This window comes from Gymnoscopelus braueri (genome assembly GCF_963280865.1).
Source record: "Gymnoscopelus braueri genome assembly, chromosome: 20".
NCBI lineage: Eukaryota > Metazoa > Chordata > Actinopteri > Myctophiformes > Myctophidae > Gymnoscopelus > Gymnoscopelus braueri.
This window is the reverse complement of record NC_137622.1, coordinates 18,295,234-18,318,947: the sequence shown is the minus strand read 5'-3', so window position 1 is coordinate 18,318,947 and position 23,714 is coordinate 18,295,234. Positions and strand designations below refer to the sequence as shown.

At 41.1% G+C, this 23,714-nt stretch overlaps 3 protein-coding genes across 4 annotated transcripts in view; 2 read left to right on the top strand and 1 right to left on the bottom strand.

Moving 5' to 3' along the window:
* Positions 1-417: 417 nt before the first annotated feature.
* On the top strand, positions 418-6,783 carry stx5a (syntaxin 5A). Of its 2 annotated transcripts, XM_080416892.1 has the most exons (11): positions 418-558; positions 907-977; positions 1,354-1,409; positions 1,524-1,594; positions 1,724-1,840; positions 2,521-2,577; positions 2,707-2,788; positions 3,167-3,247; positions 3,388-3,491; positions 4,526-4,647; positions 5,219-6,783. In XM_080416892.1, the coding sequence occupies exons 1-11, from the start codon at positions 496-498 to the stop codon at positions 5,376-5,378; spliced, it is 984 nt and encodes a 327-aa protein (XP_080273018.1). In that variant the 5' UTR covers positions 418-495; the 3' UTR covers positions 5,379-6,783. The 2 variants fall into 2 exon arrangements, with proteins under 2 accessions (XP_080273018.1, XP_080273019.1); XM_080416893.1 differs by lacking the exon at positions 3,167-3,247.
* A 2,505-nt stretch (positions 6,784-9,288) lies between these two features.
* Positions 9,289-10,896, top strand: LOC308076542 (NEDD8-activating enzyme E1 regulatory subunit-like; the record flags this gene model as incomplete). Its single annotated transcript, XM_080416886.1, has 1 exon — positions 9,289-10,896. The coding sequence occupies one exon, from the start codon at positions 9,289-9,291 to the stop codon at positions 10,894-10,896; it is 1,608 nt and encodes a 535-aa protein (XP_080273012.1).
* Positions 10,897-14,843: 3,947 nt separating this feature from the next.
* pcdh12 (protocadherin 12) overlaps positions 14,844-23,714 on the bottom strand; it is a 15,113-nt gene continuing 6,242 nt past the window's right edge. The window contains exons 3-5 of the mRNA XM_080416867.1: positions 23,159-23,250; positions 19,905-20,056; positions 14,844-16,392 (exon numbers count right to left, since the gene is read on the bottom strand). Coding sequence (XP_080272993.1) covers positions 15,968-16,392; positions 19,905-20,056; positions 23,159-23,250 — 669 coding nt within the window. The 3' untranslated portion in view covers positions 14,844-15,967. The remainder of the gene's footprint in view (positions 16,393-19,904; positions 20,057-23,158; positions 23,251-23,714) is intronic.

The window sequence follows — 23,714 nt, the reverse complement described above, 5'->3', positions numbered from 1 at the left end:
TTTCCACCACTGCACACACTACACAGTAACATTGCCAGTGTTAAGTTAACTCTGAAAGTGTAACAGATGGCACCAATTTGGACCATTTGGTTCCATTTGTTACAGTCAGAGTTATACTGTACATGGGTTAGGGGTCCATTTGGTTCCGTTTCTATCTACACACGCAGGGTTAAATTAACAGTGAGTTTTTACTGATTTTACTGTGTACTACCTTTTGATGTGTTGATATGATCAACCAGGCTCATTGTCTGTTTAAACTTGTTAACATACATTAAGTTGTCTCGGTTAGCAGATAAGTTGTGATAGCAATCCTGACCTGACCTCTGATGTCTTCTATTACAGAAAATGAACATGTTGATGCACAACTCACCAGCTTGGATGTGAGAGCCGTCCACACCTGGGGACAGGTCTTCTTGGTAGTTGATAACGATACACTGGAAATACAGAGACAAACATCCACCCAAATCTAGCATCTGGTGACACCCCGGTGACAACATGACCTGTCGTGACCGGACCCTTGAGTTCCAGTCGGCCTGTAAATCTCTTCAGGGCAGACAGGTATGTTTATATGAGGCTTGTATTATCCTAGCCCTAGACTGGCCATGATATTTCGTGCCTAACTTTGAATGCTGGCGCTACTACCTGTAAGGGCATGGCGGTGATCTATGGCTGTGTACATGGAATACATGAAATGTATGTAATATTACAGCCATTCTAAGGCTAGTATGATCCCATCACCAACAATATTTTGTGTCTAGGATTGTACACATTATGCATCTTATTGTATGCGTCTATCGATAACTGCCCACAGTCTGAACTCTGAACCTCAATGTGTAGCTACTTACTTTCTCTTTCACTCAATTACTCAATGACGTCATATAATTTATCTTGTTTCTTTCATCTCAGAATGGAGTCCAACCCAGTAAACCAGTGCTCAGTGCCCTCAAGCAACGCAGTGACTTTACAGTCATGGCTAAGTGAGTTCCTGAAAACCTTCCTTCTATACACTAATCAGACATGCAAACGTGTAGCTTTTCAGCTACAATAGCCGTTTTGAATCCAAATAGGGCAATTGTGTGACACCTGTAAAAACATGTCGTCACCTTTTTCACCTCGGGGCTGTTTGCATGCCTGCTAATAGCTGTCAAATATTTAAAGAATTTCTGTCCTATTTGCTTAAGCATAATGTTACACTTGTAATGGGTGATATTCTGTATGCAGACATACTTATTATGTAATTCTTCTGTTTCTTTATGGCGCGAAAGCCTCCATGACATCAACTTGGAGTGGTGTGTTTTTCATGTTATGTGGGTGCTGAAGGAAACTAAAAATGATTTGTTGGTTGTATTGCAGGAGAATTGGGAAAGACTTAAGCAATACATTTGCCAAGTTGGAGAAGCTGACTATTTGTAAGTTATCCTCCTCATTTGGTACAGTTAAATTGGAAACGTTATATACATTTGGGGTGATATTTGTGACATTCTAGTTTGTTCAAATGAAATACTGTTGCATTGGTATTGCAGTGGCAAAAAGAAAATCTCTATTTGACGACAAGGGAGTGGAGATTGAGGAGCTTACATACATCATCAAACAAGTGAGTATGTTCCCCCCCCCCCCCCTCCAAGTTTTGTGCAAAGGTCTCTTTTTAAATATAAATGTTTCACAAAGGCAGATTTGGACAATATGAAGAACATTTTAAGTGAAATTTAAACTGTGTTTGCAGGACATCAACAGTCTAAACAAACAGATAGCCCAGCTGCAGGACTTGATGAGGTCTCGTGGCACCCCGGGAGGCCGACACATCCAGACCCACTCCAGCACCATAGTGGTCTCATTACAGGTAGGTCTACTCTAAACCCTTTCTAAATGCACAGATTAACCACCAGTCAATTCATTTTTGCTACCGTGTCTAGTGTGTCTTTTCTTACTATTATTTTGGCAGTTAACAGGCTTTGTAAATTGTTCATTATTAGCAAATAAATTAGTACTAGCTAATGGTATTAATGGTCTCTTGAACCTTTTAGGTTATTGTTGCAAAAAAAAAGAGGAATATAATAACCAATATTGCTCACATCCCAATTTATTTCCCCTGTCTGCCAAAACAAGCATTTCCATAGCAAAAAAAAATCATCTCACAATATGTTATATTTGTTTATATGATCCTAAACCAATATTTGTCTGTTGCAATTGCTCTGTCGTTGAATTTGATGATCGGAAATGGGCTGAATCTCTCCAACTTTGTTATGAATTATTTTGTCCAATGTATTTGGTCTCCCTGCTCTTCTATTGAGACATTTAGATCCTGTGCCTAAGTTAGACACGCCCTTTGACACGATCCTGTTTCTGGTTTGACAAATCTTGACCTGAAGGTCAAAATTCTGTCCTCCCTTGAGCAAGCAGACAGGCTCCCATTAGCTCAGTGATAAAAAACTTACGCTCTTGCGCAGCAGACCCGGGTTCAAATCCGGGGTAGAACAGGAAAGATTATGTTTGACTAAATTATGTCTTCTCTTTTAACAGTCCAAACTCGCTTCAATGTCCAATGATTTCAAGTCGGTCCTGGAAGTCAGAACAGAGGTAAGGTGTGCCTTTTGTATCCTGCCATCAATTCCTGCCTGCCACAGATAGAAAATTAAGAAAGGTTTTGCTATAAGAATGTGTTGCTTTATGTTAACTTAGTTTCCAACCACTCTTTCCCCCTTTTAGAACTTGAAACAGCAGCGGAGCAGGAGAGAGCAGTTCTCTCAGCCTCCTGTTTCCACCTCTCCTCTCATGGCCAACAACTTCAGTAAGTATTTTCACACTCAGCTTCCTGACTTCCAGAACTGCTCATTCTGTTTTTCTTACGGATCTCAGAATCTTGACATATATGGTGTGACACCAACACACCAATCAGGCTGTCATAGCTTTCCTTTCTTTGCTGCTGCTTTATCTCAATTTTGGAAAACAATGGCTCCCGCTAGAACAACTTTTAGCTAAGCATACAAGTATGATGCCTAATTACAAGACACCCTGTAAATGTACCAGTAGCAGGGAACCGATGCACTTCCTTTACAGGGCTAAATTTTTCAAACCGCTAGCTATTGCCATACATAACGAACTGCTGAAAGGTAATGATTCACATTGTATTTGGTCACCTATAATATAAAACATGAAAATATTTTAGGGAGCCGCAAAAAAGGGGCCCAGGAGCCGCATGCAGTTCGCGACCCGCGCTATGAGTACCAGGGCTATACAACCTCAAAAGGTATTTCCCTGGAATGTTCGACTCTCCCAGCGGGTATTACTCGCTAGTGTTTGTGTACCCGCTGTTCTGTCTGCTTTTTCCCGTTACCTTTGGGGATTTCTGTCTCACTTCAGCTGCCTGTGTGTTTTTCTCTCTTTCAGAGAGCTCAGTGTTGATGCAGGATGAGAGCAGAAGTATGGGCGAGGTGGCCATCGACATGGATTCCCAAGCCAACCCGATGCAGCTCCAGCTTATTGACGAGCAGGTAAGCGTGCATGTTAGTATGAGGAAGTGAGATGGAGGGTGATGGTGAGTCCTGTAATATTTTATAGTTTAGAATTATCAAAAAATAGACATACTAATTGTGTCCCCTTTAGTTGTTGTTGTGGTATTTGCCACAGTACATTTGCACATACAATAAGTTAATGTTTTCTGCATTAACCCATCTTAAAGGGATATTTAAGTTTTTAAGTTACCTGATTCAGTATTTAGATATTTTATATTAATTTTATCAGACATTTTATCCTATGCAAACCCATTGTAACTTCAAACTCTATTTTAACCATGATAGATTAATTGAAAACACCGTCCTTGGTTCTGGGCTGGCGACTGATATTGTCCTTCTAATACGTGAGGTGGCCGTGTTTTTCAATTGCTTTTTTAATTATTGTTTTCCCCCCCCAAAATCTAAATAAATGAAAATGGTAATCGAAAAAACACGGCCCCCTCACACATTAGAAGGCCATTGTCAGTCACCAGAACCAAGGACGGGTGTCTTCAATTAATCTATCATGGTTAAAATGGAGTTTGAAGTTACAATGGGTTTGTATAGGATGGAAGGGGGCGTGTCTGATAAAATGAATATCAAATATCTAAATACTGAATCAAGTAACTTAAACTGTCTGGGGTGCCACAAAAGCCAGAGTAGACGTTAAAATGACTCCAAACATGTTTGAAAGTGAAATCTCCCTTTAACTATTTGGAGCAGCGTCTGCTATTAATAAGCCGCCCGGGGAGAAGTTGGTTGTTAAGTGTCTTGCTCAGGGACACTGGGTGGACTGGGGGCAAACTGGCGACTTTCCGATCCCCAGATGGCCTCTCTACCCACTCAGCTATAGCTGCCCTTGCACATTTACTGGAACCGTACTGTACACAATCAGTTTTTTGTTAAGGAAAGTGATGTCAAACAGAAGTAATCACCCCAGACTTCATAAAAAACCTTAGTATTTTCTTTTATAAATTGCAAATGCTAGTAAGTGGCATACATGGTTGATGGTTCTCCTCTCTGTGCCGTTGCAGGACTCGTACATCCAGAGCCGTTCAGACACCATGCAGAACATTGAGACTACCATCGTGGAGCTAGGCTCTATATTCCAGCAGCTGGCCCATATGGTCAAGGAGCAGGAGGAGACCATCCAAAGGTGAGAGGGAGCAAGATGGAGAAACGTTTAGTTGTGGAACAACAGAAGTAAGCCAGGCAGATAGAGGGAGATGAAAGAAAAAAGCCAAAGGACAGAAGGGAGAGAGGTGTATTCTCGAAATAGAATGTGAATTAAAGAATGTTACAGAAATGACAGTAAGGGAGATGGGTAGTAAGGGAATTTAATGAATGAAATTATAAATAATACTATTAGTGTTATTGTGAATTTTAAAGTAAACTTGTCCTAAATTTAAATTATTGAAAGACTTTCAACCTGGTGTCCATATCTTAGGCATGTCATTGTAGGCGTGTTCCAATTTCTTTGTAAATAACAGATCTACAAGCTCTACAAATCTACAATGTGTTGTAGATCTGCTAGTTTCTCCACATGACACCATCATTTGACACATTTTGGAAGTATAAACTAGGGCTTAAGTAGTTAAAGGATATTGACAATAACCTGGCTCTGATAAAGACTTTATGTCAGCTACAGTACCAGTACTCTCTAGTGATTTCTTTCTTCTTGTTTTTTTGTTGCTCCTCCTGTATTGAAAACACCTCTTGACCTGCAGGATTGATGCTAATGTGGAGGACACCCAGCTGAACGTGGATATGGCACACAGCGAGATCCTCAAATACTTCCAGTCAGTCTCGTCCAACCGCTGGCTGATGGTTAAGATTTTCCTGGTCCTCATTGTGTTCTTCATCGTCTTTGTTGTCTTCTTTGCCTAAAGGCAAAGCGAACAAGTGGACGGAACGCAGGAAGGAAGAGGGAAGCTAAAGCTGGACTTGAAGCAAAGGGCGATGGAAAACAACCAGTTTAGAGGACGGTATTATCTATGGAGGCGACAGTTTGTTGGACGCACGGGATCCTCGGAGGGGGGTGGGAGGGCTAAAAAGTAATTTTCTGTTATTCCTACAAACGGACCTTCTCAGTCTCACTTTGACTAAGCTTTCTCCACCTGTAGGGAATGATGTTGAATTCTCCTGAAATGAAAAGGATAAGTTATTGAAGAATGCCCACTTTATATAGTGCAAGCAGAACACTGCTCTGTTTTGTTACTTTTGACCAATTAATCATAAAGATTTAATCCCTTTAATGGTTTGATTCTGCAAACTAGTTTTACTTTTTGTCTTTGGTTTATTTTTCTCCTTTCCAACCATGATTGGCTGACTGGAGTTTGTTCTCAAATCGGTCCCCCCCTATATTCTGTCATGCATTCTTTTAATTGAAGAGTGGGATTTATGATGGCACAATTATGTCTCCCATACATCAATCATTTTCCATCATCCTTTTTTTTTTTTTACTTGACTTCGGTCTTTGTTTTGAGATTTATTTGCCAAATGGGTACTTTTAGAGAACTGTGACATGATACAAAGACACTTTCTGTGGTCCAGCTCCTTGCATTATGAAGGCACAAGGTCAAAGACTGTATTACAGTCAACTGAAGGGGACTTAACTTGCATAACCCAGTCAAAGAACGTAACATGTATTATTAGATCAAACGGATCACCATAAATTGACGTATTGTCAATTAGGCTTACGGATTTTTTATGATGACCTAATTAATATGTTGTCGACAAGTCATTTGGCTACCGTGGTTGCCAGCCAGCCAACTGACCCCTCTGTGGGGGGCCTGAGTGAGGTTCATATCGTTTGACTTTATTTCTCTGTGGTCCTTGGAGCATGCAGTATGAGGCCAGTTGAATCGCTGCATTGGTGGATTAGATGCTGAGGTTGAAGAAAGTGAAAACAATGCAGGTTTCATATAATGCTTAATAGCAGATCTACAACCTCATACAAATCAAACATTTAAGGGGTTATGCCAGTTATGAAAGCCCCCTAATGAAGTGACTAATGATCAGCCAGATGACCCAGAAGATTCTGGTTGGTCTTCACTACAGTAGTAACTTCCCCTCATATTGTGAGCAGTCTATCCCTTTCTCAGAGGGCAGGTAATTAATGTACAGGCAGTTATTTAAAATTTAAATGACCACAACTTTTTAAGATAAAAGAAGAAAACACTTATTCCTATTTTCCCGTCTTTTTTTAGCCAAATGCCTTCACTTCAGTGTATAAAGTGCAAATAGTGATGTATTGAAAAGAAAAGTGCATATTAATAAAAGAATAATAGGGTGCTGTTGTTAATTGTTGTTTTTCCTTATGACAAGAGGATTGTCTAGTAATTAACATGCAGCGCTAGTCATTATGGGAACACCAGTCAAGAGGCTTAAACTAGGTTGTGCTGTATTTATGTTTTGTCCACTGCAGACACAGATGAGGTGTGTGTTTGTCCACTGCAGACACAGATGAGGGGGGTGTGTGTGTGTATATATATGCACAGTACATGTGTGTGTACATACTATGTAGACAAGTGTCTAAATGTTTAAAATCTTTCAAATTATTGTTTTATTCACACAATTCACAACAGAAAGACATGTCTGTTAACTAAGGTGTACTTGCATTTGTACAGAGCCTTTGCAAGAGAGAATTGTTTCTACTATGCATTAATCTGATGAGGTAATGAGGGTTTCTGTGGTAATGTGCTGAATATACAGATGGGTGACTTAAGCTGAACTCTGACCCCCGCTGTTGCATAACATGCAGAGATATTTCAGTTCTTAAGACGTCTTATCTGATTTGATATGTACCCAAGCTCTTAGGATTTCATTGAAATGGCACCTTGGTTAGCGTTTGACATGTTTGAGTTATCAAGAACAGAATTTGTTATAATTCATTAGCCACTAACTATGACCTTGTTTCACAATATAGTTCAGAAGGACGTAAACATTATTTTAATTACATTTTGTATCACTTCCACTAGCATTGTAAAATGCCTACAACTTCCCCCTGTGGTAACTCAAAACCTAAACTCATTTGATCATAAATCAGATTTTCAATGTACTTTTAAATGTATATATTTAAATTTACTATTAATAGTGTGGCTTGTTTTCTGGAATTCTTTTTTTTTGTTAAAAGGGAACTCGGGTTTGGCTCCTCCCCCCTCCAGTACGCTACATCCGGGTGCTTGTGTTTATTCCTACTAACATGTTTATGGCAGTAGAACAGAATCTATCTTGAGAGATTATGGTTTATGTGGTTAATAGCTTGTAGCTTGCTTCTCTAACTCTTATACCGCAGTCACATGTAGCCTACTCCTAGGCAAGCTCTCTTTAAACAAAAGCTACTTTGAAAATGGTCTCCTATTGGACAGATAATCTTTTAATGTGTGAGTAAAGGACCCTGGTCGTCTGAACACCTGTAATTACCAGACTTATGACCAAGCATTACAGTCAGATGATTACATAACATGCCACTAAGAGCCTATCAACCCTCTGTCGTTCTCACATAGCACATGTCTAAAGTACCACACGTCTATGGTACTTTATGCATGGTAAAACTGTAGTTTGTGGGTTTCTGCATAACTCAGCACTGAGCCACCAAATCCCAGCTTCTATTCAAATCCAGAATGTTCCTGAAAGATACCATCTGACAGTTTTTGGACTCTTATCATCTAAATACAACTGCATGCACTGAACGCCTTTGTTGCTGCTCTTGTTAAAGGGTAAAGGTTGTTTCTCATTGTATGTCTAAACCAGTCCTGCCTGTCAAAAACGTGCTCACTCAGTTAGGAAAAAATCTTGCTGCATAGTAACATTGAAAGATAACGAGCAAAGAAGGGAAATGGTCAAAGTTGAAAAACTGAGTTCGGCTCTTTTTTAAAGTGCAGACAGTGAGTCCCAAATGTTTTCAATAAGGTACAGTTAAAAAAAAGCTACAAAATGTCTTGCGTGATTACAAAACACACCTCATGAGTCATGACCAAAGGAATGTTTGTAAATACCTACTATGGTATCATCAGGCCTGTGTGTTTATAACTGGAGTAGAAGGCCTGTGAACCACAGCTGTGAAAATTCTGCTGTACATTGTGCATCATGCTCTTGAAAAGTTATATATTTTCTGCAGGATTAATAATTATATTTTTTATCTATGAACAATATATACACACTCAATGGGGTTTCAAGAAGGACAACCTGAAATAAAATACAAATCTGTTAAACACAAACAGATAAATGTTGCCCTTCTAATTAACTATAGTTGTCAATGAAGATTATTTATTATAAATGTTTATTATTTTTGAGCGGTGCAACCGCTCCTATAAGAGGGTTTAGGACCCATCCGTGGTGAAAGTTTTTCTTTCCGTCGTGAAAATGTCTTTCGCTGTGACGCCATGCTGTGGAAAACACGCCCATAGGCTAAGCTTTGCAGGACGTGCTGTGATTGGCTAGCGAGACACATGATGAAATTAACTTCAAACTTCGCAGACTCGCTGTGATTGGCTAGCGAGACACATGATGAAATTACTAATAATGTAAAAAATGTAAGCACGTCACTTCGCAGGACGTGCTGTGATTGGCTACCGAGATGCATGATGAAATTAATAACTCATAAATAGCACCACTCACTTCACACTGGGTGTGATTTTTTTATATTTTAGTCAGAAAGTGCTTTCACTTTGTGTCATGAATACCATAATAGGGCGTGGCATTCATGACGCTACACTGATGCTCTAGTGACGTATAGTGGTGCAGCCTATATATAGCAGGAGTGTTAAAGTTTTAGTCTTCCTGCAGAGCGACCATGGCAGCCTCTAAAGCATCAAAAGAACAGAAGTACGACAGGCAACTCAGACTGTGGGGTGACCACGGTCAAGAGGCCCTTGAGAATGCACACGTGTGTCTCATCAATGCAACAGCATCTGGAACAGAGATACTGAAAAACCTTATTCTTCCAGGTATTGGAGCTTTCACCATCGTCGATGGACACATAGTCTCTGGGGAAGATATCGGGAACAACTTTTTTCTCAGCTACAGCTGTATAGGAAAAAACAGGGCTCAGGCTGCCACTGAGCTGTTACAAGAGCTGAACAGTGACGTGTCAGGAAACTTTGTAGAGGAGACTCCAGAGAAGCTCCTGGACAAGAACCCAGGCTTTTTTCAAAGGTTCACCCTGGTTATTGGTGTTCAGTTGCCAGAGAGCCTGTGCCTGAGGCTAGGCTCAGTTCTGTGGAGCACGTGTGTACCTTTCCTAGTTTGTAGAACGTACGGCCTAGTCGGCCACATGAGACTAGTGGTGCAAGAACATACAGTGATTGAGTCTCACCCGGACAATGCCTTAGAAGATCTGCGGTTAGAAAAGCCATTTGCCGAGTTAATAAAACACATTCAATCCTATGACTTGGACAGCTTCGAGAAGATGGAACATAGTCACACACCGTGGATTGTTATTGTTGCCAAATACTTGGAGAAGTGGCTCACTGAGCACGATAATCATCCACCCAAAACTTACGCAGAAAAGGGGGCCTTGAAAGAGCTGATTAAGGAAGGGATTTTGAAAAATGAGAACGGTGTCCCTGAAAATGAAGAAAACTTTGCAGAGGCTGTTAAAAACGTCAACACCGTTTTAAACCCCACCAAGATTCCTGAACGAGTGGATGACCTCTTCAATAGTGAACAGTGCAATGACATCACATTACGGACCCCATCCTTCTGGGTGATACTGAGAGCTGTCAAACAGTTCGTTCAGAATGAAGGCACTGGTAACCTGCCTGTGCGAGGCACCATCCCAGATATGTTTGCAGACTCCAAAATGTTCATCAACCTTCAGAATGTTTACAGGGAAAAGGCTCTGCAGGATGCTACTGCTGTGTCTAAGCATGTAGAATGTATCTTGCAGGCTGTGGGTAAGCCAGCGGAGAGCATCTCTGAAAAGGATGTGAAACTGTTTTGTAAAAATGCAGCCTTCCTGAGGGTGGTGCGTTGTAGGTCTCTAGCAGAGGAATACAGCGTGGATTCATTCAATAAAGATACAATCACCTCATCTATGGATGATCCTCCAAAGAGGGATATCATGGTCCTCTACCTCATGCTGCGCGCTGTTGATCGCTTCTTTCAGCAGAATTGCCGTTACCCAGGGGTTTTCAATCACCAGGTGGAAGAGGACATCAGCAAGCTGAAGCTGTGTGTGAACAGTCTGCTGCAGGAATACAATCTGGAGGTAGACATCAAAGATGATTACGTCCACGAGTTCTGTCGTTTTGGTGCAGCAGAGCCACACACAGTCGCTTCGTTTTTAGGAGGTTCAGCTGCTCAAGAAGCAATCAAGATCATCACACACCAGTTTGTACCCTTCAACAACACTTTCATTTACAATGCAATGGCTCAGACATCCGCTACCTTCTCGCTGTAGAAGAATGAAATGAGGTCTAATAATGGCGTGGCTTCATGTGTTTTCGTTTGTTTTCGTTTCAAACCTGCAAAGTTACATTTCTGGCTTGCGAAAAACATATAAATTATATATTCAATAAAGGCAAGTTGAAGTTGTGGTCTGTCTGTGCCCGGAGTGTGCCCAAATATGGACAGGGCCGACAGGCCTGATGTCACAGTACTGACATAATAAACATACAGACAGACAGACACGAATAGTTCTGATGTCATAGTAGGCCTACTGATGTCATAGACTGGGCTCCAAGTACTTTGTGCTTTCCTTTTTTTTAAGATTTTGCCTTTTTTGATAGAATACAGTAGACTGACAGGAAATGGGAGAGAGATGGGGGGTGACACCATAGGGAGACACACAGCAAAGGTCGTTGGGATCGGGATTCGAACCCACGACACAGTCAGGCTAGGTGCCCGGACCGCCACGCCAGCCATCCGGGCCACTCTGCTTATTTTTCCCACGCAATGCTGAAGAACGTGTATACCAATATAGGCAGACACATAGTGCTGACAACATAGGCTGGCCTACAATTACTCTGACAATACCCAAGTATAGTATAGTGAGTACTCACTCTGTCAACTTGTGAATGACCCGGCATTCGAAGGTCCTATAAAGGGATTGGAAGATGTTAAGCAGCTTCTGGGGGTATGACATAGTGTCGGAGGATCTTCCAAAGTGTAGGGTGATGCAGGCTGTCATCAAAAGCCTTCTCAAAGTCAACAAACACCATATGAAGCAGGCTGCTCCGTTCGTGGGAGTGCAGTGCCCGAGGATCTGGCTGAGTAAAGATATGGTCTATTTGATAAATAAAATAAAATAAAAAAATGAATTTCCAAAAATGAATGTAAAAAAAAAGCTTAAAGTAATACTAGGTAACTTTTTCAATAAAACTTAAGTTAAGTTGCATATCTTTTGTGAGTGGCAAATGTTTCACAACACCCACTCCATGAATTTCACCCCTGAAAGCCTTTTATTTATATATTTTCTAGTGAACGCTGTCAGGGGCACCTTTCCCGTGAAAATGACGTCATCTGGCCGGAAAACGGGAACGGAAATGCACCGGTTTCCTGTTTGGCCAGGAACTACCGCGCTAATAACAAAAAGGAAACTCACGCTGTTTTTAAGAGATTGTATGATTTGAAGATCGAAAAACAACAGAAAAAGAAAACACAGCTCACAGTAACAAAGCTCCACTGGCTAAGAGAAACGATCCACAGATCGTATAAAACAATTAAAAGAACGCTTTTTGAAACGCTTCCGTCTTCCGGTGAAAACAAATGGAATTCTGGGTAACAGAGGAATAAACGAACGGCCTGCAGTGACGGTAATGACCAGCGACCTGCATTGTATAACTTTAAGAAGTAGTGAAAATGTCCGATCTTGTTCTATCCTCAATATCTCTGGACAGACACACATGGAGCTGTCCAAGTACAGTACACTCACTGTGTGACACACTCCACTGTAAATGCTCTCTCTCTCTCTCTCTCTCTCTCTCTCTCTCTCTCTCTCTCTCTCTCTCTGTGTGTGTGTGTGTGTGTGTGTGTGTGTGTGTGTGTGTGTGTGTGTGTGTGTGTGTGTGTGTGTGTGTGTGAGAGAGAGAGAGAGCACTAATTTGTACACCAGAGGGTGCTGCAGCTCAGCTATGCACACCTTAATGCAGCAGGGGTCTTCAACGTTTTTCAGGCCAAGGACCCCCTAGCTGAGAGAGAGATGAAGAAGTATAAAATATTGTTTCAGACTTTTTTTTTAACTTGGTTTGCTCTTTTTTCCCCTCTACACCTATACCTCTTTGCCAGAAATAGCCAATCTGCAAGTTGTGAGCTTTTAGATGTGCCATTTTGGCCTAAAGTTCTCCTCAGAAAAGGGATGCTAGGGTTCAAGTGGTTCATGTAAAAAAAAAATCCTATCTTACAAAGATTTGGCGGCCCCCCTGTAAAGAATTCCCACTTCCACTAATGCTGTCATAAAAAATTATTGCCTAATTACATTATCTGTCATTTAACTAATACAGTGAATAAAACTTGTATAACCCAAAAACGTATAAAACCAATTATTAGATGGTTGATTGCAGTGAGTTGCTCTGTAAAGGTTTATACCATTCATTAGCTTTCCAGATATTTATTTCTTCATTAAAACAGTTTTACAAATCCTGAATAATGGCATAGCTGTCCTCAGCCAAAATGGACCCATATCTTTCAGTTGTGTCATTCTAAATACTGTTATTTAGGGAATAAATATGATTATTAATCAATTTAAGTTGTTATCGTTCACATCAATGTATTAAAATCATGAAAGTATACATACATTTTACAAATAAGCAGTATTTTAAAACTCATGTTTTCTCCATGTTTTCAGTCAGGCCTATAAAACACTGTATGAACAGTGTACTATATATATGCCTTTAAGAATGTGAGTTTCAGGAAGTGACATCATTTGACCAAGGTGATACCAATTACCAGGACACAAAATACTAAAGGTGAGTTTTCTAATGAAATGATATGATGTCATGGTTGTTTTTGCATATTTGAGGGGGACAGACAAGCTAAAGAGCCAGGCCCTATCACACTAAAATATGCTAGAGAGACCAGAAAATATCCCAGAAACAAATGAAATTGTTGTAAATCCAGAACATTTCTAAAAAGGTTACTGAATTTCCTTGCTAGCATGCTAACAGTTTTAGCCATGTGTTCAACGTTCAACCAGGCCTGACAGTGCCTGACATCCATGTGACAACTGACAGTGCCATAACAAATGAATGGCATTGTTCCTTTTTATTACCTTTATTGGGTATAATATGTATTTAACACATGCCATATATTATTTGAATACAGAGCCAATACAGTAATTTGGAGGTTGTACTAATTCATTTAAATTCCTACAGATTGCAGTTATGGCTCCAGTTAGTGCAGCTGTGTCGGCATCCTGACAGAAGAGAGCAATTTTCAAAAGAAAGGGAGAGATGGGAGCTGAAACTTCAAGGAGGAAAAGAGTTCAGGAGTTGAATGACCTACTACAGGTAGGTAGGCATCATAGTCTGAAGCATGTCTTTCCAACTAAAATGTTATCTTCTACGTGTCAAAGGTGAAGATAGCTACATAGAATACCAGTGTTCTGGAGCTCATCAATTGATTTTTTTTATGGACATAAAGGCCTATAATACCTACTATATCGTCAATATAAAGATACATTGAAAATAAGTCATATGGCCTACTATCTTCAACATTAATCAAAACATGAAAACGGTAATCTCCTAAAAGTTTGTTTACGTCACATGTTTGATTGATTGAATACTTAATTTAGAAAGACATGCTAACACATGCGCATTGACAACAATGTGTGCTTATGTGAAGAATATGCATAGAAGAGAAAAAATATATTGTCTGACAATATATTTTTCTCTTGTAGGCAAATATCCTTCACCTGTCTGAGACAGGAGACCAAATTAGGAGACAGACACCACCATCATTGCAGCTATTAGTGATATTTTTTTCCTTGTTCCCTCAGTCAGACAGAGGATGGCGCTAGTTGTCCGTAGTGTACAATCGATGGTCATTGCAACTGTGTGCACGCAATTGATTTTCTGTTTCATGTTATGTATTTATTCCTACAAGTAGCCTACAGTACAAGGGTCAAAGCCACAGCTTCCTAGTAACAGATAGAAGAAAAGTATGTGTATGTAGGTAGGCATATGAGAGCTAGAGAGGAGTAATGGTAAATCGTTTTTAATTTTCTCACTCTAATAGTAAGACTTTCCCAACTTTATTGGACATTCATGCGATGACAAGTCTGCTGCCACCACATTTGAATTTGTTTATAATTAGGTTTATACTTTATGTTCTTGTCATTGTATGAAATACCAAAATAATGAAACCATGACATTGATTGATCATAAAGAGACTATACAATAACCATGACAATGTTTAATGCAAGAAGTTGTACAAAATGTATATAAAAAGTGCTGTTCATTTGATATGTAGCTAAAGGACAATACAAATTAATATTTAAAAGTTAAACCAATAATCTTTCACAATTTCACAGGCAAAATATTTGAATTCAAATGCTGAGTGACATTGACACATTTCCAAAAACACAAATTTTTTAAATATTATAAATGAAGTAGAGCTATGATGTTTACTTGTGTACAAGTTATGAACAACAATAGAGACATATTTCAAAGGGCCCTAATGGAAGTGTAGGCAGACATCCTATTGTGACATTCTAGAACTCAGGATGAACAAAACTTAGCATTGTTATTGTTTTGTCTTAAGGAAACACAAAGAGACATTTCCTTTTGGCTTGGTCACTTGCTGTTGAACTGCAATCCAAGCAACTCCACTCCAAAAGTCATCCGGAGAAAAGGACAGCACGTTATTACGCACTCAAAAGGCAAACCTGAATGAAATAGTTACTGTATCTCTTACGCAACAGCGACGGACTAATTATGACAAATTAACCAAAGGACAAATGTAAGGAATGTACTGAAACAGTTTAAAAGCTGAAATCAAGTTGAATCCTGGTTTGTCTGAACCTGGACTGTGCCAGAGAAATTACACCAGGAAGAAGTATTGTAACCCCCATCATTTCTATTCAATCTGCACACATTACTTATTCTACACATCATTACTTAGCATTTCCCATTCGGTACACACTTTTCTCCCAAAATAACTTACATAACCATATACAAATGTTTTGTGTGGGTGGTGGCTTTGGTCTAGTGGAATTGAAACACGTAATCAGCCCTTGCAGTGATCATGTCATTCATTACCTATTCAAGCAAAACAGGACATCATTTTCACTCTAGAAATCTTTTAAAGACATGTATATTACTGTAGAAACAAAGTTGGTATTTTTTTTACATATCATTTGTGTTTCATTTAATGCCTGAAGATGCTGCAAAAAGTACAGAAACCTAACATCAGTTCTCCAACTTGCTCATCTGCATCACAGTCAATCCCACTGATAGTTCTGACGCCATTGGTACATACTTGATTGTACGTATGGCCATTGTTCCATGTACGGAGATAGACAATTACCTGCACATTTATTGGCAATGTCCAGAGGACTGAGCTAGAGGGAACCTCTTTTCTGGGTTCCCACAGTTCCTTGGGGCGTTGGCCCCCCCAGGGCTAGCCCCATCAAGGCCTAGCGACCGCCGGTAGGCTGCAGAGAGTCTGTAGAGCACCTCAGGGGAGGGTCTTGGCTGGGCGTCAGCCTTCTGCGTCATCAGCATCTCAAACAGAGTGCTGACCTCAGAGAGCAAAGCCCCGCCCAGTGCGCCTTCCTTCTCTGGCGTTTTGCCAAAAGTGGAGAAGGAGCTGGAGTCGTGGGGGACATCGTGATGAGGGCTGAGGTCATCCGGGTATGGTGGCCCGTTGGGGACAAACACGTTGTCGTGGTAGTCTCCAGTGAGGGGGAGGGAGAGCCGAGCCATCCACGCTGGGTCATGGAAGTCTGCAAAAACGTCATCTGCGGGAAAGGGGACAGACAGAGAATGTAAGATGGAAAATAAGTTGAAGCTAATTTTACAGATGGACACAAGTAATAGACAGCCAGGTTGGGCATTTCTGCCACGTGCACATCGTTTATTCCTCTGACCCTCTCTCTACAAGACTCCGTAACGTTTCTTAACAACATTAGACACTGAGCAGTTTCAATAGACAAAATTATCCTTGAACTGTCAAAACATTTAATTCCCTATGTCAATAATGGAAGGAGCCACTGTGGGAAATGGGGCTCAAGGTTCAGTCCTACCGTACATTTCCCTCAGATTAAAGTGCTGGATGTTGCGTTGAAAACAGGATAAGGGACATCAGAGGAGTATATTTATCTGGCTGTTGTGAACAGGCATTTCCTGCCATCTTGAGGAGCAGTCCTGTCAGATTGGTTAGCGTGGTCGCACACAAATGAGCACGTACACACTCCAATGTGCTGAAAGGCCACTTAAAGCCAAGCCATTTTCTGGAGTCAAGCATTCCAGGCATTTTCTGAGATGCAAAATCAGGGTGTGTCTGAATGTCGCTGTGGCCGACATAAAACCTAGACACTGAATCACTGTCTTTTCCTTTTGTTTTCTTCCATTTACCAAATGTGGATAACAACGTTGTTTTCATGAGCTTGAAAAACTGTGTGCTGCCTAGCAGGCTAGCACCCAGTGTAGCTATACAATGCCTTAAAGCAAGAAAAAAGGTTGACTCGCAATTAATTGACTTCCTCTTGTTTTTTGGTGGAACCCCTCTTCCTCTAATGTCATTCTCCACTGTTGAATCTAATTAGGTTCATGGCCTGGAAAAAGCTTTACTACTGGCCCTGTGGTCTCTTTCATCTAATCGCAACCAGACGCAAGGCATGTGCTTGTACTCACATTCTATCTCTCTCACTCTCTTGCGCACGCACGCACGCACGCACGCACGCACGCACGCACGCATGCACGCACGCACGCACGCACGCATGCACGCACGCACGCACCCGTCTGGCTCTGTCAGCTCAAAGCTAAATCATCAATAATAACATCACATTGAGTTAAGTAGTGACAGTGACAAAGAGAGGGATAGAGGGCTGCCTCGAAGCATCTGAACCATGGAGATCATCAAAAGCAGCACTGAATCACATGGCTGGCGGCCCCTTCTGAAGTCTTCCTCACAACACCGGGACAACTCAGGAGTAGCCTAGTAGCATCGCTATAATGATAAACCATGTAAAGCAGCATTCAAACATGCTCAAGAGAGAGACCAGGGCTGAGGCATGCTGGGCCCTGTTCAAGGTCTCTTGTGTGCGACTGACACGGAGCGTTGCGAGTCAGCGATCAAAGAACACTGCCCACATGACAGTGAGAGGTCGAGCGGCTTCAGTTGAAGCACATCAGCCCTGTAAATAGTGGCCTTTTTCATGACGGCCATATCTTTTCTCTTTTAGTACGTAAGCCTACAGTGTGTTTGCTGAAAAACACCAATGTAATTTGGGATAAGCTGCTCTCGCTTGCTTGAACATTTTGGACCGACCAACAGAGTGGCGGCTAAAACATTCTCCAACCTTGCCACTAAACTGGCCATCTCTGACCTATACTGAGGCATTAAGTAGAAGAAGCTGAGCTGTGTTCAAAGCCATACACACACCCACACATGCATGCACAACCACAGCATAACACAAAGCTTTACTCCTGCCTGTGATGTACACATACGCCTCCTGTTGACTTTATTACAGCTGGTCTGCCTGCAGAGAGCCTCACTATGGTTCACAAAGTAGCCTATGTAATATTGGAACCAGAAGAAACCTTCCAATATATAGCACACCCAAATTCCTAAAGGAAACACATGCACTCAAGACCAAAGCCATAAATGAACATACACCTTGGGAGGTAGTTTGGTGTGGTGAAACACAAAGCTATGGTTAGGCTGAAAGTAACCTCAGCAAAGTAATTAGCCACAGATAGGGCCCATTAAAACCTAACCAACATGTTGTTAATTAGGGCAAAGCTGAACTAATGATGATTGTTTGATAATATAAGGCATAGAATGATCGGTCCGTCCATCCGTCTATCTATCTCATACAGCTATCTCAGGCAAAAACTCTGTGTGTGTGTGTGTGTGTGTGTGTGTGTGTGTGTGTGTGTGTGTGTGTGTGTGTGTGTGTGTGTGTGTGTGTGTGTGTGTGTGTGTGTGTGTGTGTGTGTGTGTGTGTGTGTGTGTGTGTGTGTGTGTGTGTGTGTGTATATAGCTGGCCAGAGATCTGTAAAAAATCAATCAGCATCTGTAAAGACAGACAGACTCACACCTCTGTAATCTTCTCCCATACTGGCCTGTGTCACTCTACTCTAGGGTGAGTTACACTAGGAATGGTGCCTGCAGGGTAGAGGTGACTCAACTATGACACACTCACACACACACACACACACACACACACACACACACACACACACACACACACACACACACACACACACACACACACACACACACACACACACACACACACACACACACACACACACACACACACACACACCTACCTGACCTTCCCCACATACACAGGATACCTCTCTCTCTTTCTCACTGACACACTCACCCCGCCACGGTCCTTTGTTTCCTCTCTGTTATACTAGCTGCACTGACTTAAAATGAATCTCTCAATCTTCAGAAGGATGAAAAATCCCCTTACTGAGCCCCAAGGCTCCCTGGGTAAAAAAAAGGAAACATCAGTGTACTAGGCCTTTTATCAGCATGAACAAAGGCGGGCCTCTGGTTAGAATGTACCTCTGTTAAGAACAATATCAGGAAGACGTTCTGTATGTAGACCTATGTTTACCATAGTACCCTATGGCGTCCCTATTTTGGGTAAATAAGTCATTTTTTCTAACCTTTTTCAGAAATTAAAAATATATTTGTAAAAAAATGTAAAATAGTCGCTCCATGGTGTGATGCGTTGTGAGCTTTAGGGCTATTTTTGCTATTTGTCATTATGACTAAGTATATATTGTAAATGGGTAACCTGCTAATGATACCAGTCTGTTTCTGCTTGTTGGCATGATGAGCTTCATTTGAAGTTTTTTTTTCTTCTTTTTTTTTTTTTACAAAGACACCTCTCTCACTATATCCAATTGCTCTCTTAACATTACTCTCAACCCAACCTCAACTGGCACACACGGTCAGACACGCATGCTTTCTCTCTCTCTCCACCAGTAGGCAAGCAAGAGCTTTTTCCAGCAAATCTCTTACACCAACATTGTTGTAATGAAGCATTTAATTTGGTGAGCAACAGTTTGTTCATAGAACTAACGAAGAACTAACATCTCTTACTTAAACACCACTATGACGGACTGTCACGATTGTACCGGGAAAGTTATGCTTTTCATTCACTCTAGTGACAGGATAACAATACGGATTCTGACAAGGTAGGGTGACGTGATATTGACGGTATGAAATATACCAGCATTCAGTAAATTGCAGGCATTTCAAGCGAATGGGAACAGGGTTTTATCGTACCAGTGTTGTTGAGCAGGTTGGCAATGCCCTCCTCCAGCTGGGGGTCTATAGGAGAGTCTCTGCCTGCCTCCCAGTCTACGTCTCCAGCCTCGCTCTCCCCATGGCCACTATCCTTGGTACTCTGCCAATCCTGACAGTCCTGTCCTACAGACCTGGAAGAGACGGAGAACATTCAGGCATTTGAGCCAACAGGAGTATCACCATTACTCCCAAATAAAATAAAATGAATGTTGAAGTCATCATATTTCACCCACATTTGTTACAATAAATATGGAGAAAACTGAAGAAGACAGAAAAGTAGGACGCGTGTGTGTGTGTGTGTGTGTGTGTGTGTGTGTGTGTGTGTGTGTGTGTGTGTGTGTGTGTGTGTGTGTGTGTGTGTGTGTGTGTGTGTGTGTGTGTGTGTGTGTGTGTGTGTGTGTGTGTGTGTGTGTGTGTGTGTGTGTGTGTGTGGAACTGGCTAAACATGGTTAAGAGAGTATCACAAGCTGTTGAAGTGTTGCCTCTTAAGGTTTCTACAAATGTTTCTACGAACGAGGTTTCTACAAACAAGGTAGAAACTGAAGTATGTGGGCACGATGATTGATTCTAGTTTGTTATGGACTTACAACTGATGCCATCTACAGTAAAGGTCAGCAGACTGAGACAGTATATGGTGCATAAAGGTTTAATGGTTCTTTTGTGAATTCAATTTTTTTTGTTGTCGTTTCCAGCAAGATAGCTGGGGTACAACGTAGGACGTCAATGTACGAGACCCGGGTACTTAAAAAGGTGATAGCTATAATCACTAGTGATGCAACTATTCCATCAATATCACCGTATGCCATCAGGACGATGGTATACAGTACCCAGTAGGGCTAGTGAATTAATATTCGAATATCGAATATTCCTCTAATATGGGGAAAATATGTATATTTGAATATGAAAATTAATATTCGAATACATAAAAAAATAAATAAATAAATCGAATGTTTATTTGACAGGGACAATACAAAAAACAATGTATCAAGTTATAAGAACAAACAAAATATATGTTTTATTGGATCCGAGCACTCGATACATGTTTTTTTGTATTGTTTCTGTAAAAAAATATGATTTTTTTAAATAATAATATTCGAATATATTTGAATATCTGCCAATTTTTAAGACCAATATTCGAATATCATTTCTGAGGAAAGTTGACAGCCCTAGTACCCAGGTTAACAAACAAACTTTGGCTCAGAGATCATTTGTCCTGTCAAGTATTATAGCACAAATACCACAGTTTTGCATGAAATATTGTCCCTGCTCATCTATAAAAACATAGTCCTTTGGATAAATGCTGTGTATCAAAAATGTTAGATGTATTTGACTTGTATGAAAGTCAACTAGCCAACATCTTGTTGTACAAACTACAGCTTGTACGAAAAAAGAAAAAAGCCTCTTCTTTACACCTGTAAACCTGTGATGTACTGTAACAATAACGCTGATTCTTGTTGTGTTAAATGTATATTACTTAGATAGCATGTACTGTATTGCTGTGTTTGTAATTTGCTGGTGGCTGTATGGTGCCACACACACACACACACACACACACACACACACACACACACACACACACACACACACACACACACACACACACACACACACACACACACACACACACACACACACACACACACACACCTCTAAATCTTTATCAAAGTGAGTGCAGAGACAGGCTGAGACAGGAAGTCACTCTGCCAGTCAGTGATGTAGATATGATGTAGACAATAAACGTGTGGTAGGACTGGCGAGAGTAGTCATCATCAGACCGTCCAGCCCACTCCCCCAGTTACAGATAATAGAGTACCTTTCATGATTCTTTCAGCTCATTTACAGCTATGTTAAGGGCTTCTTATAGGGCTGCTTGGTTGCGCACTGGTGTCATGCACCGGAAATAGTAGAGCTACAAGCTCATCGTGTTCTTCATTTGGAAGAAAAATCACTGGGAAATCACGTATTGAACTTTTTTAAAATCTTTATCTAGTTGAGTCCTTGAAGATGCTATCTTTGGAAATATCTTTGAATTCGTGTGTGTGTGTGTGTGTGTGTGTGTGTGTGTGTGTGTGTGTGTGTGTGTGTGTGTGTGTGTGTGTGTGTGTGTGTGTGTGTGTGTGTGTGTGTGTGTGTGTGTGTGTGTGTGTGTGTGTGTGTGTGTGTGTGTGTGTGTGTGTGTGTGTGTGTGTGTGTGTGTGTGTGTGCGTGTCACTCATGCGTACCTGCGCAACACGCATGCATGTTGTGCATATGTGCACGGAAATTCCTAAAGATGATTAAGCCCACCTGATTTGTCGTCTCTGTGGTATCAAAAGCTGTTTAAGTGATGTCAATTCTTATCTCATCTCTAAGACAACATTGTGGTTGGTGAAGGTGCTGCTTCCTGGCACAGAGTTCTGAGTCACACCACTACAGTAAACACTGGATCTTGCTATAGCCTGTCCGGCTGAACACCTCTCTCTCACTCACTCACTGACACACACGCACGCGCACACTCTCTCTCCGACACACAGACAAACGTGCGCATGTACAGCCACAGACATAAAGATACAAACACATATACCCACACAGTACAGGCACCCTTGGGCTTATGAGGCATGCTTCCTGGCTGTCATATGAGGTTAAGACCACTTCCTCTTTGAGAGATCGCAATCTTCTCTCCTTTGTTTTGTTCTGTTTACGCTCATTGACTTATTTATTTTTTATGTTTGGACCAACAATCAAGCATGAGCAAATTGTGATTCAGAGGGCAGCTATATAGATGTTTCACTCTCCGTACCTGTGATAAAATTAGGAGAGGTACTGTTTCTTTAAGTCATGGTCCAGAATAAAGTTAGCGGCATGTGACCTCTGCTGTCAAAAGCACATTGGTTTGATCATAAAGCATAATGTGAAATTGACTATGCAGGCCTGTAAGGGTTAGTGGGAGGACATAGCCTGGTTTCTAGCAGCCACCTGGCTCTTAAACAAAGAAGTGATAGTCTGAAAAAAGACAGGGGGAGGAGAACAAAGGGAAAAGAAGAGGGAAGAGTATTACAGTGTTTTTATATTTCCTCTGGAGCAGCATGAATTTAGGCATATGTTAAAGAATACTACAGAAACACCTCTGAAAGCTGCACATCTTTTGTTTTTTCCACCCAACACATGCTGAGTTTCTATGTTTTGTTGCTTATTTAGTCCCTGCAAGTCTTGTAGCTGTTTTTTAGATGAAGAGCAGTGGTAAATGAGCTAACCTGCCGGCACGATGAGAGTACTTGTTGCCACGGAAGTTTGGCCTGGGTTGCAGCTGGCCTTGGCGGAGCAGGGACAGGAGCTGAGAGATTTGCTGCAAGGAGGAAGAGAGGAGAGGAGAGTTAGACTTGGAGTGAGGCTATGCCACAGTGATACAAATACAGTATATCTCGAGTCACAAGCCTTTGAAGAAAAAAATACTTTTGATTTCTGTTGACTGATTGACTGATTTATACATTTTTGGGCGGTGAAACCGCCCCTATATGTGAGGTTTGGATATTTGCACCCCCCAATCCTGCGCTGTGATTGGCCACCAGTGTACCCCCCTAACCCTGCACCGTGATTGGCCAATCACAGTCTATTCAGGACTGTGATTGGCTAGTGAAACATGACACATGGGCATAGCCCTATAAATAGGACTATGCACTTAAAAACAACACATTTATGTTTTTTTTTTAAGTTAGGGGTGTACAATGGTTGGTCCACAATATTACTTTTCTTTAAGTGAACTTCCATCACTGTGATGACCACTGTGACCACGGCCCACTTCACACTGGG

Excerpts from the sequence above, each read along its gene's own strand:
- stx5a (XM_080416892.1), top strand. The coding sequence starts at position 496 with ATGACCTGTCGTGACCGGACCCTTGAGTTCCAGTCGGCCTGTAAATCT. Across the intron at positions 2,789-3,166 it reads TCTCATGGCCAACAACTTCA|GGAGCCGCAAAAAAGGGGCC; the intron begins GTAAGTATTTTC and ends AAAATATTTTAG. Across the intron at positions 3,492-4,525 it reads TCCAGCTTATTGACGAGCAG|GACTCGTACATCCAGAGCCG; the intron begins GTAAGCGTGCAT and ends GTGCCGTTGCAG.